General features: G+C 30.0%; 1 protein-coding gene across 1 annotated transcript; it reads left to right on the top strand.

Annotated features, from left to right (window-relative positions):
• Positions 1-8,070: 8,070 nt before the first annotated feature.
• On the top strand, positions 8,071-10,157 carry LOC114195260 (acyl-lipid (9-3)-desaturase-like). Its single transcript, XM_028085664.1, has one exon. The coding sequence runs from the start codon at positions 8,159-8,161 to the stop codon at positions 9,500-9,502; it is 1,344 nt and encodes a 447-aa protein (XP_027941465.1). The 5' UTR covers positions 8,071-8,158; the 3' UTR covers positions 9,503-10,157.
• The last annotated feature ends 3,812 nt before the right edge of the window (positions 10,158-13,969 follow it).

The following is a 13,969-nucleotide window of genomic DNA, read 5'->3' as shown; positions in this document are numbered from 1 at the left end:
GACTAATCATAGTGAATAAAATTATTGCACTATTTATTTTGAATATTTGGGAATATCTTATGTGAGTTTATGTTACTTATATTATATAAAGTGCAACACAATAACTAAAACAAAAACAAGAGAAAAAAAATACTTGATTCTTGATCTTGCAATAAATGAGTTGAATTCAAAACAAGATTATTTGTTATTCCAATTGCATATTGGCTCATTTGGCATCGTATTTACATGTGTTAGTATTTTTTCCCAAATTGTTTGATTACTGTACCATCATGTTCTATATATATATATATATATATATATATATATATATATATATATATATATATTAGGTTTATTTAATTTATGAAAAAAATATAATAAAATAACTATGCTTATTCATATGCTTTTATACTCTATTATTATTTCGTACAACAATATATATGACATAATTTGTGCGTTCTATTTTGTGTTCTTCATCTATAAATTTCTACTAACCAAGGTAGAAGTATAAATTCCTACCAATCAGGGTAGAAATATAAATCCTTGTCAACCAAGGTGGAAGTACCTAAGGTCCTCTATATTTGGAAGATCATATACTCGTTGTAATATGACAAACCATATAATTTTCAATGGCAAATTCAGGTATGCTTTCGCATTTTATTTCATCATGAATTAGGGTATGGATTCATTAAGGATTAATGTACATTTTGGATTCATTTGATAGTATTGACCACAAAATAGCTCATAGGCATATTTCGTAGTAAGTATGTCATAAAAAGAATCTGTCATAGGCTGATTCTATGAAATGATTAAAAAAAATTTATATATATTTAACCATTAACTAATAATAAAATTGTACCCACCACTCTTCTTTATACATGAAGATAAGAGGATATGCTTGTTATCTTTATTTTTAACTTTATCATCTAGAGATCATAAATGCTACCTACGAGGTTTATCTTCAAATAGAGATACACTAAGTTAAATAGAATCATTATTTAATATAAGATTATTATTGCAAGAATAAGTCAGTGTTTGCTTGCTTTTAGCTAATCAAAATTACATTCTTAAGGTAATTTCCTTTCATGTTTTATTTGAAAATCACCTACAACATAGAATGTCAGGCATGGAAACTTTGCTTTTGTAATATCAGATATTGGATTGTGTATGGTGTGATTTGGTTGAAATTATGAAGCTTGCTTTATGACATGATAGAGTACAAGATAATACAGTTTGAATGGCTAGAATGTAAGAATCCTGCTTACAAGAATAAAATTTCTATAACTATAATTTATGAAGATTTTTATGATATGACATGATGGTCAGAGTAAAGTCCCATTTGAAGCAATATGTGATTATGACATGATAAAAAGGGGACGTGATCTTGGTATCTGATGATAGTTGATTGAACATTATTTGTTGAGGAAAACCATACATGACTAGTGTATAGTCTACATAACAATCTAGCAATACTTTATGTTTACATTCATGTAATTCTATATGGTTCCTTTTTATAAATCTCAGGTTTACAACAACGACACTTACAAATGTTGAGACTAAGAATCAAGGCAATGCAATATCATCCTTATAAGAACCAGAATAATATAAATAGGCTTCTGAGACCAAGTTTAAAGATATAGTTTGTTCATATGAAACCACACAAAAGGAAGAAAGAGACTAGGATCTGTAATTACCAACTCTACATAACAACCCAGATGAGGAAAGTTTTGGCTGAGAATGTTTTAACAAGGCATCAATCAAATATATCACATTATTTCAAATATTATTTGTTATTATAATTTATGCTAATATGAAGGAAGTTTCATGAGGTAAGACATGTCGAGATATACTTGGACAAGGAAGACTTTTACCTCATGATCCTTACTTAGTGCTTTCTCGAGCAAGGAAGCTTCATGTAACGCGATGATCCCTCCCGAGAAATACTCAATCACAAAAGAATTTTACCTCATGAATTACTTTGTAAAGCACATCCTCGGGCAAGGAAACTTTATCTAATGCGATTACCCCTCCCAAGAAGTACCCGGTCAAGGAAGACTTTTACCTCATGATCCAAACTTACACATTCTCGAGCAAAGAAGCTTCATCTAACACGATGATCCCTCCCGAGGAGTACCCAGTCAAGGAAGAATTTTACCTCATGATCTTACTTAGCACATCCTCAGTCAAGAAAGCTTTATCTAACGAGATGATCCCTCCCAAGAAGATAAACATTAACACCCATGAAACTATGACGATGTGAGCACACTAAAATAGAAAAGGTTGAAAACATATTATATACTACTAATAAGAAAGAACATTTCATTCATTGCAGGTTTATCAACATAAGTAGTTGCATTAGTGTTTATGGGAATGTCATCAATGTCCCCTTATAAATATTTTTATCAATGTTAAAGCAGTGATGATAAGCACGAATCTCAAATAGATAATATGCTCGACAGAGTGCCTTGTCAAAACCTACCAACTGAGGTAGTGAACCAATACAACCTCTACCAACTGAGGTGGAGTTACACACTATCAATTGAGGTAGTGAATCGGTCGAAGCTAGCTCTGCCAATTGAGGTGGAGTTACACCCTATCAACTAAGGTAGTGAATTAGTCTAAGCTCTACCAACCACAGTGGAGTTACACATTACCAACTGAGGTAGAAAAATTGATTTGAGTTTGTTTGAAAGATCAAACAATACCTAGAACACCTCAACCTAAAAAGGGCACAATTGAATATCGTGGGTACATCACTCTACCAACCAAGGTTGGAGAATGCAAATTGAGGTTGTTCGAAAAATAGCAAACCACAAATGAATGGTCAAAAGCATGTTTTGAAAATGAATTACCACATCACTTGAAAATGAACAAAGTTAAACACCACGACCAAAGACAATTCAGAAAAGTACAGACACATTCCAACTCGATTATACTAAGTTAGACTTACAAACTTGTCTGCTCACTTTGTAAAGCTCCAAGCTCGGGGACTTATGTACTTCCCATCCATCTGAGTTGGAAAAGAATAATAAATAAATATAATATTCCCATAATATCCTAAAATATGTACATATTATTCTCATAATAAAACGATTATAGTATATCATAAAATATTACACTAAAATCAATACAATTATTAGCACAATATACCACAAATCTCATTAAATATGATAATATATATATATATATATAGAGAGAGAGAGAGAGAGAGAGAGAAAGAAAGAGAGAGGGGGAGAGAGAAAGAGAGGGAGTGAGTGAGAGAAAGAGAGAGAGAGAGAAATAAAACTAATAAATTACAAGAAAATATAATTGTCCATCAATAATATTATTAAGGCATAATTTGTCAATTAATGATATTATCAATTAATTACCTTAACGACAGATTAGAAATATGAGGCATTCTCATAAAGAGTACTCACTTACATTCACATATACTCTTCTATAATCATATTTTCTGTTATTCTTACTGACTTAAACTTCAGATAATCTTGTACAAGTGTATCTTTTTCCGATTTTATTCACATATCAACAATTTAGTCTTTCCATGTCATCTCATAGAACCAACACTCTTTTTCGTAATAATACTACTATGCCAAAATATTCCTTCCATTTGCACTTTTGTGTGTATTAGATGTATTTGGTAATAAATCATGATTAGTCGAGCAATGAAAACATTTACTTACAACACCAAATTAAATTTCATATCTTTCACATCATTTTTTACTAAATCATGAAACTTCACAACAAAAGGTAACCACGAAACATTTTTACAGTTGGAAGAAATAAATAAAATTGTTGGTCTATTTAAGACTAAATAACAACGTTGCCATTTATTTGGTGTATTTAAAACCAAAGCATCCTATGTTGTTGGGCTTCCATGGAAACAAAACAAAAAAACAGAAAACAAAAGCATCCAATGAAAATGTCACATATAATGTATGTAGATATTTGAGTGGAGAGAAGCATCTGCATGTGGCATATTCTGAAAGGTTTTGTTGGATACTTCACTCATTCATTGCATCATTCATTATTCACCTTTTTGGAGCTTACCTTTGCAACTCAACAAACTTCTTAGGTAGGACCCTTCAAACCTTTCATTCTTTCTCTCTCAACATGTGTAAAAGTAACTCATGATTTCGAAATCCAAAGTTTTAACCTTAACAAATTATAACTTTATCATGAACCATTCAATTTCTCTTCTTTTTTTTTCTTGAACAAATTCTAATTTAATTGCTCATATGATAGTGAAAATTTACAATTTTTAAGTAGACAGCCTGTTATTACAGCTAATGGTTTTCTCCTTTGACAGTTGTAGTTTGTGTACTATGTACATTTTGTTATTCTCTGTCATAATCTTGGGCTTTGTTATTTAACCTAAATTTAAAGCGACACATAATACTTTTTTGTTTTTATTCTTCTTTTACTATTCTATTTTTACTTTTTTTTCAGTTCTTTTTTTTTTTTCTAAGATGCGATCTTGGGTGGTTAAAATAAAGAAAAATTATGATATACAATAGACTTTCTGTTACTTTACATTAAATTGATCTTGTTTTTGCAGATAAAAGACATCTCATCAATAACGAAATCCAAGTTAAATTATAAAGAATCTTTATTGTTTTTTTCTTTTTTTCTTTTTCGACTTTGGTTAACTGCTATTGTGAGAATATTATTTGTATTTATAACAATCTAATACTAAAAAGGGTGAAATGATGTCGTGTAAATTATATATGTCATTTTAATATTGGTTAAATATGTTTTTGGTTTTTCAAGTTTTATTGAAATTTGAAATTAGTTTTTTTTTTAATTTTTGATTAATTTAGTCCTTCATTTTTAGAAATGTGTGAATTTAGTCCTTCATTTTTAGAATTGTGTGAATTTAGTCCTTCTAACCAAATTTTATTAAGTTTATTTGACATTTCAGACATGTTTTACAATAATATTTGAATTAACATTGAAGCGAAAATGTGTTAAATGGTATAAACAATTCAAATACTATCATGAAATGTGTCTAAAACTTAAGATAAACTTAACAAAATTTGGTTAGAATGATTAAATCCATGCATTTCTAAAAATGAAGGACTAAATTAGTCAAAATTAAAAAAAAAAAAGACTAATTTTAAATTTCACTAAAACTTGATGGATGAAAGATATATTTATTTTTTTTTTCTTTTAATATAAAGTCACCTTTACATGCAAAAGTTTCTCCTTTAATATTTCTTTTTCCCTATAATATTTATGTAATTCACTTTTGTTCACCTATTTCTTGCAGAATGCATCATACTCTGTGTAAAGTGTAAAAGTATTGATTTTGTTGAGTTAATTTGTGGAGAAAAGAATCTTTTTCTTAGCTGCAAGAGAGCCCACTCTGCCAAACATGTCCTTATCAAATGGGTATCCACCATTCATCATCTATCTATCACTCACCACACATCCAATGCCAATTTCTTCCATTTTTCTTTAAATTAAAAAGTGTAATAAAATATAACTTTTAAAATGTTACGTTACGTATATCTAAAATACACGATTGTAATCAATTTCATTTATCCAAATAAAACTAGTAAACTTCTATTCTAACACTTATTTTGTTACATTGTATAAGTATTTTAAGTGGTGTTTTTGTTTAAAGTGAAATTCTTTATTGAAAAACATTTCTCTTTTAATTTGTACATCATGTACACATGTATAAATTTAGATTACGTGAAGAGTAAAAATATAAATAAATGATAAAGTTATTTTTTATCATTAAGTAATTTTTTTTTTTGAAACTCCCCAATTAAAGAGAAAATATGTAAAAAATTTGTTTACAAAATAAAATTGACATAATTAATTAGTTTTTCCCTTTAGGTAAATTTATTTTAGTGGTTTGCCTTTATAAGCAGTAACTAGTTTGGTTCTTACAATTTATTTATTTTTTATCGTATCACATAATCATTTAAGCTAAAAGTATTTAATTTAATTTATAAAAGAATTTGAATTCTCTCATATTTTTTAATAATTCAATTCGTTGTCACAGAAAAAAAGTGTATATGATCTATGATACGAAATCATCCTATAACAATAATTTATATAATAATATTCAATAATTAATTTAATTAGTAATCTAGTCAATATATTTAAATCATCGATATATTTTAGTTTTCATATTCGTTTTTAACTTAATTGACCTTTTATTTTTATTTTTAAATCAATATGATCAATATTTTAAATTAGTGTTCAAAGTATCATATTGTCAAAATCTAAAAGTTAATATATATTAAAATTATATTTAACATGTGATACCTACAAAATAAAAAATACTCAATTTTTAACATGTCAAATTTTGATTTGTATCATTTTAAAATATCATTAATGTTAATTTAATGAAATGGAAAACATTAACTTTTGCTTAAAAAAATGGAAAGTAAACAATGTTTTTACAAACATAAAGAATAACTGAATATTTATAAAAATAATAACTCAAGTAATATATATATATATATATATATATATATATATATATATATATAGAACATAAAATAATTAATTAAACTTTAATGATTTTTTACTCTTCTTCAAATCCGATTTGTAACAAGTATGGAAAGATTTTTATATCTCAAAACTATTAATTAATTGTATTTTCAACATTTATTCTTTTCATTCAATTATATCTGGCATTTAATGTTTTAATACAGAACTAAAAAACACAATTAATATCTTACATTTCAAAACACTTATTCCCTTTTGAAAATATGTCTCTTATCTCTATACTAGTAGCACTCTAATTAGATTTTATTTTATTTTATTTGTTCTTCTCTTTTATATATAAGAATACAATAGAAAAATATTCAATTCTGTAAAATAACAAACAAAAGAGAACAAAATAAATTAATATCTTTCCTAAACGTCTAATAAAACAAGACAAGAAAAAGGAAGATTCGTGAGAGGGGATATAAAGGAGATTAACATTAACCATATACTCAATTATTTTTCTTTTTTTCAAATCATTGCACTCTTAACCCTTTGTCCTTTTTTACCATAATGATAACAAAATTATTATTTACGAAATAGTTAATTATAATTTATGAATAACTTCACATATAAAATTTATTAAAACCAAAGGTTTTTCTGTCTGCATAAGTTGTTGTTTAAGAGGTATTGTTAGCCACAAAATCCCTCTGCTTAGAGACTAAAATTGTGTTTAGTATATATTTTTTAATATAACAACTTCTTTTGTCTATTATTCTTGTTATGTGGTTCACTGAGAATTTTTCAACAAAAAATAGACAATAATTACTTTACTCCTCTAAAATTACAACAATTAGTTTAACTGATATTAATTATAAATATTTTTGATGTTATTGGCTAAGTTTATTTTTAGTTATTTTTTAATTAATATTTATTAAAAAAGTTGATAACCTTGTCCACAAGGTTGAGGGAAAGTTTCCAAATATAATACTTCAGAAAAACAATCAAATTTTGACAAAAAAAAAAAATGATAGAACAATTAATTATCGTACACATCAAATAAAAAAATTATATGACTAGATATCAACTCAAACAAATCTTAGTTAAAATTAAGTGAAAAATAGTCTTGACAATAATAGTCGAATATTTTTATTAACATTAATTAAAAAATAATATTAACTTTTGTTATTAAAAGAAATATTTTTTGTTAATATTAACTGCATAGTTTTTTTACTAACATTAATCTAAAAACAATTCCAATTGACGTTAACCAAACACACTGCCGTATTAATTATAGTTTATATTTGATTGGGATATATTCTATATAGAAGGTGATATTAGTCAAAAAAATTAGTCCAAAAACTATTTTGAATAAAGTCTAAAAGTTAACACCTTGATCAAAGTTGAGTTAATAATATCTCGATTATTAACAAGGAGTCATTAATATTTGGATCGAGATTAAATTAATAATATTTGAAATTATTTAAATTTAAACAATTAAAATAATTCTTATATATACTTAATTAAACATACAAAAATGTTTAAGATTGAAAAATAGTACCTAAAGTTTAATAAAATCTATTTAAAAATTAAAAAAAAAAATGAGAAACGTTAGGGAAGATTTCAATTGAATTAAAGATTTTGCGCACTTTCCTTGCCGGGACACGACGAAGAAGAGACTGTTACAAAAACCGAACACTCTCTTCTCTTCACTCATTCACTCTGCTCTCACACCATGGACCCTCCCGCAACCTACATTTCCTCCTCCCAACTTCGCACCCACAACACGCGCCACGACGCGTGGATCTCAATCCACGGCAAAATCTACGACGTCTCCTCCTGGCTCCACCGCCATCCCGGCGGCGCCCTCCCGCTTCTCACCGTCGCCGGCACAGACGCCACTGACGCCTTCCTCGCCTTCCACCCGCCCTCCGCCGCCGCCCTCCTCCCCGCATTCTCCACTGGCGCCCTCCTCTCCGACTACGCCGTCTCCGCCGCCTCCTCCGACTACCGGAAGCTCCACTCCAAGCTCTCCGAACTCAACCTCTTCGAACGCAAGGGCCACACCACCCTCATCTTGCTCTCCCTCATCCTCACCCTCCTCCCTCTCTGCGTCTGCGGCGTCGTCTTCTCCGACAGCACGTTCGTTCACTTGCTCTCCGGCGCCATGATCGGCTTCCTCTGGATTCAGAGCGGCTGGATTGGCCATGACTCCGGCCACTACAACGTCATGCTCAACCGCCGCCTCAACCGCGCCGCGCAGATCCTTTCCGGCAACGTTCTCGCCGGAATCAGCATTGCCTGGTGGAAGTGGAACCACAACGCGCACCACATTGCGTGCAACAGCCTCGACTTCGACCCAGATCTTCAGCACCTACCATTCTTCGTGGTCTCCTCTAAGTTTTTCAACTCCCTGACTTCCAGATTTTACGATAGAAAGCTCTATTTCGATTCCCTCGCTAGGTTTTTGGTCAGTTACCAGCATTGGACTTACTACCCCGTCATGTGCTTCGCCAGGGTTAACCTTTTTGCTCAGTCTTTTTTCCTTTTGTTGTCGAACAGAAAAGTGGAGAGCAGAGGAATTGAGCTTTTAGGGTTGCTTTCGTTTTGGATTTGGTACCCTTTGTTGGTCTCCTTCTTGCCAAATTGGTGGGAGAGGGTTTTGTTCGTTGTGACAAGCTTTTCTGTGACGGGTATTCAGCATGTGCAGTTTTGCTTGAACCATTTCTCTTCCAAAGTTTACCTTGGTCCTCCAAGTGGTGATGACTGGTTTGAGAAGCAGACTAATGGGACTCTTGATGTCAGCTGTTCTGCTTGGATGGACTGGTTTCATGGTGGCCTGCAGTTTCAGGTGGAGCACCATTTGTTTCCCCGGCTACCGCGCTGCCATCTGAGAAAGATCGCGCCTTTGGTTAAGGATTTGTGCAAGAAGCATAACCTTCCCTACAATTGTGTGTCCTTTTGGAAGGCCAATGTCCTCACAATTCAGACACTGCGAAACGCGGCGTTGCAGGCCAGGGATGGATCTGGGCCGGCTCCCAAGAATTTGGTTTGGGAGGCTGTTAACACCCATGGATGAATGGGAGGACTTGATGGAGCTTCGTGTGATTTTGCTTTCGTTGATGGTTGATAAGGACAAGGCTTGGATACAGTTTCATAGAGGCTTCTGGAGTTGTTTTCTCTTCAGAAATGGAGTTTTACTTTGGTAATCTGCGTAACAATGGTTTCCCTTAAAGTTTGGCATAGATTGCTGAGATAGAATTTCAATTTTTAATTGGAGAACGGTGCTAAAAGAACTTGGTAAACTGTATTTAGGTTTTGTTTGGTGGGTAATCCTTGGATCTAAAAAGAGAATAAGATTTGCAAATTGGTTACATGCTTCGGATACTCGTTGTCTTGGTAGCGGGTTTGGCTAATCTCATTTTGGAAATCGTTAAGAAAGAAACGACTGATACTGGTCATGCGTGGTTAAGTATAGTACTCATTCTTGTTATGTTCAGCACTTCATGCTTGAGAATGAGATGTAAACACTGTTTATTCTTCTTTTTTTTTGCTTTGGTCTTTTGCAGTTTTATTTCATTATGTGCCCCATGGTCTTTCTATTACTACATAACCATCTGTGTTATGCCTTGGAATTCATTGTCATTTGGAGCAAGTAATGTACTCTATGTTAAATTTTCTGAATGTCATTTCATGCTTGTTTAATTCTCCTGTCTTTTCAGGAGAATTTCTTAGTAGTGGTACAATCCTATAGTTTCTCTCCATTCTCTGTAAATAATATGTTGGAGAAACAGTCTTAAATAGGTCACATGCTTCCGAATATGCCTAACCTTATCCCACAAATCAGTTTCTGTGTCACAGAAACCTCCTTAAAGAATCAAGTGTTTCCCACAACCGTATACACCAAATAGTAGCACATAATGCACTTTGCCATAATCCTGTTTTTATCTCCTATAACACAAACGATATATTATCTTCCATTCATAGCTTTATTTTTCTAAAATAAACCAAGACAGAAACATATGAATTCATATCCAGTAGGAATCAGTCTATCATAAGCACGAATGTAAAAGTAATTCTACCGTGTTGGTGAGCATAGTATTGTTTTAATGCTAAAGACAAAAGTTTCTTGAAGTGTAATTACTTTTGCTGACAGCTCATGTGGTTGTCTTCTAGGGAAAGTGAAGTTTGATTTGAGTATGGTAACTACTACAGAGGTTGAGGACTCGGGAGCTGTTGTTCAACACTTCCGCGAGCAGAAATGTTTAATTACAGCTATTGTTGGCCACAGTAAAGGTCAGATTCAGTTATCCTTTACTGCATCTAAGTTGAAGTTTTTTGGGGACTGAACCGACAACATTATGGAGTTCTTCAGCTATATGATATTTTAATCAGAAACAGTGTAGATGTATCTTTAAGTGTTGACTGTTTAATGTTACGAGAAAGAAGTCAGAAAATGTTTATCATAGTTAGGTGCAGCTTTGATCAACTGGTAAAACGAAGGAAAATTGCTCAATAAATGGTTTCGGAGATGTACAATTTAGAGGTGAAAATGTTTGATGAAGATTACAATATTGAGTATAAAACATGGTCCTATCTAACATAGGTGAAACGGAAGAAATAGTTGCACAGTTTCGGTGGAGAATGTAGTGTTCCTGAGGGTTTGAGATGGAGAACTGAAACTTGAGCTTAACGTGGCAAAGTGGACTCGGCCCGATGGTCAGTTTACGGGTCTTTTTGGCTCGATCTGTCTAATCTATCAAATATTGGTATGATCTATTTTTATTTTTTATTTTATTTTCTAAATAAAAATAATTATATTTTATTTTCTAAATAAAAATAATTAGAAATTTAAATTTTTATATTATATTTTATTAAACATGTAAATATATATTATGATTATAATATAAATAGTTTCAATTATTATTTATAATTGATTAATTTAGTGTTAAAATATAATAATTATTTAAATTTATCTAATTAAAAATATTAATTGATCAATCAAAAGCTAAAAAGTATTCGTATAATTAAATATACTTTAAATATTTATTTATAAGTATATATATAAATACATTTTATAAATAAAAGTTAAAAAGAAAATATGTGAAAGACCAGTTCGTCGACTCATGGTTTGATACGATAGATTGTATTTTTCAATCCGCTTTATATTAGTAGGTCAGTTTAATCTAATTCATTTTTTTTTTAAGTTAAGAATGGATTGAGTTAATATGTTGTATTTTTCAATCCGTTTTATACTAGTAGGTCAGTCTAATCTAATTCATTTTTTTTAAGTTAAGAATGGATTGAGTCAATAGGTTATATTTTTCAATCCGTTTTATACTAGTAGGTCAGTCTAATCTAATTCATTTTTTTTAAGTTAAGAATGGATTGAGTCAATAGGTTGTATTTTTCAATCCGTTTTATATTAGTAGGTCAGTCTAATCCAATCCATTTTTTTAAGTTAAGAATGGATTGAGTCAAAACGATCCGAGCTAACCTGTTTTGTCCATTGTTTTTCATTCCTTGATCTTTGTTGTTATGAACACTAGAATTCACATTCAAAATAGAGATATAACTACTGTGCTGTTAATAATCTTTGGTCTGAGAGTTGCATCATAGTGTCTTCCAAATTTTTCTCAAACACGCAGTCAACATTCAAAGGAGAATATCTCATCATTTAAATTCTGTTTCAATTACAGACAAACATTTTTGCAACATAAGGTTTCATTTCAACTAGAGTAACTCTAACGAGTTTCTTACAAGATTGCAAAATTAATAAAAAATGTTATTGTAACGTATATTCTACCATTACAAAAGTTTTTAAAACTAAAAGAAGTTTCTTATAATAGTAACTTTCTTTGGTTTTGGAATTTATAGTCATGGTTTAATATTAAGATAATACTTTGTTGTTAAAGAGTTTTTATAATATTTAGATTCGGATTTGTTTTTTGAATTTTAATAAATTGTTTTGAAAAAAATAATCAATACATAAAAACAAGTCCTTATAAAACCATTCTACTGTTTATATTTTTTTTATCTATATTTATACAATTTAAAATGTGGAAAATATATATTGATAAAAAAAATAGAGGATATATTGATAAGAAAGAAGTGATAATCCTTTTAACAAAGCCTCCAGCCACCAATTACACATCCAAGTGAAAGGAACATCATAGCATGGGTAACCATCAATCCACTTTTAACTTCAATAAACTATCATACATAGCAAAAAGTCATTGTCAATAACATCGTCTCTTCACTGTTTTTTTTTTGTCTAAATTACTATTATTATTAGGGTTAAATATTTTTGGTCTCTTGAATTTTAGAAATAGTTCATTTCGAAACTTTAGACCAATTTAGTCTTTCATCTTTCGAAATATGTGAATTTAGTCATTTCAACCAAATTTTGTTTGGTTTATTTGATGTATCGTACGCACCTCAGGATTGTATTTAAGTTGTTTATAATGTTTGACATTTTTGCTTTAATGTTAAGTCAAATACTATTATGAGACGTGTTTGAGATGTCAAATAAACTTAACAAAGTTTGATTAAAATGACTAAATTTACGTATTTCGTAATATAAAGAACTAAATTAGTCCAAAGTTTCGAAATTGACTAATTCCAAAATTCACTTAAAGTTAAGGGCAAAAAACATATTTAACCCTTATTATTATTCTATCTTATTATTATTATTATTATTATTATTTATTCATTCTATGGTTCAAAGTTAGATCCGGAATATTATGAAGATGTTTTGTTTTCCTCAACATTGAAGTATTATTGTATTGCTTCTCACTTATGTGATGATGCATTCTTTAGATAGTAGAAAGTAAAATCCAAATCAAATAGTATTACGTTTTAGGATACAAAAAACATATTTTGTCACTTTATTAGGTATTTATGTTTTTTTTTCACACTGTTATCTATTTATGCGCAACAAATGACTGGACCTTTATTTAATATTAACAATATTAATATTATTTATTTTAACTATTTGAAATATATTAAAGTGCATGAATCTACTATCACCACAAAATGTTAAATTGCCATTTGACTTATAAACAGTATTAGAGAAGACCTATGGATTTTTTTTTTTTGGAAAGTATATAATCCATTTCTTAAAAAGTAAAAATATTTTTTTGCATGTATAGGAGTTTTCTTTATTTATTTATTTTACTCTTCTGTGATGATAAATTGTCATATAACTCAATTTATTTATTTATTTAAATAATAACTATTTTAAAGACTATATTAAAAACAATTTTTAATTGGTTGAATATAATACAAAAAAAGTCATTGTCATGCAAACATTAGTTGAGAAACATTTCATAAATAATTGATCAATGGGCCCCTAAATCAAAGACATCCTACTGGGCCTTGATAAAAGCTGTTCTTCTAACTTTGGGCCTCAGTCGGTGAAAACAAATCCATCAAAAACAATAACACTCACAAAATTCTAATTTGTGAATAGAATAATAATAATTGAGTGCTATTTCAGCCACATTCTTAACCTTTATCATTATTGAATGGAATAGAGAGAAGGGAG

This window comes from Vigna unguiculata, chromosome 8 (assembly GCF_004118075.2).
Source record: "Vigna unguiculata cultivar IT97K-499-35 chromosome 8, ASM411807v1, whole genome shotgun sequence".
Taxonomy (NCBI): Eukaryota; Viridiplantae; Streptophyta; class Magnoliopsida; order Fabales; family Fabaceae; genus Vigna; species Vigna unguiculata.
Note: the sequence above shows the minus strand (reverse complement) of the source record. Positions and strands in the feature narration are given on the sequence as shown.

Excerpts from the sequence above, each read along its gene's own strand:
- LOC114195260 (XM_028085664.1), top strand. The coding sequence starts at position 8,159 with ATGGACCCTCCCGCAACCTACATTTCCTCCTCCCAACTTCGCACCCAC.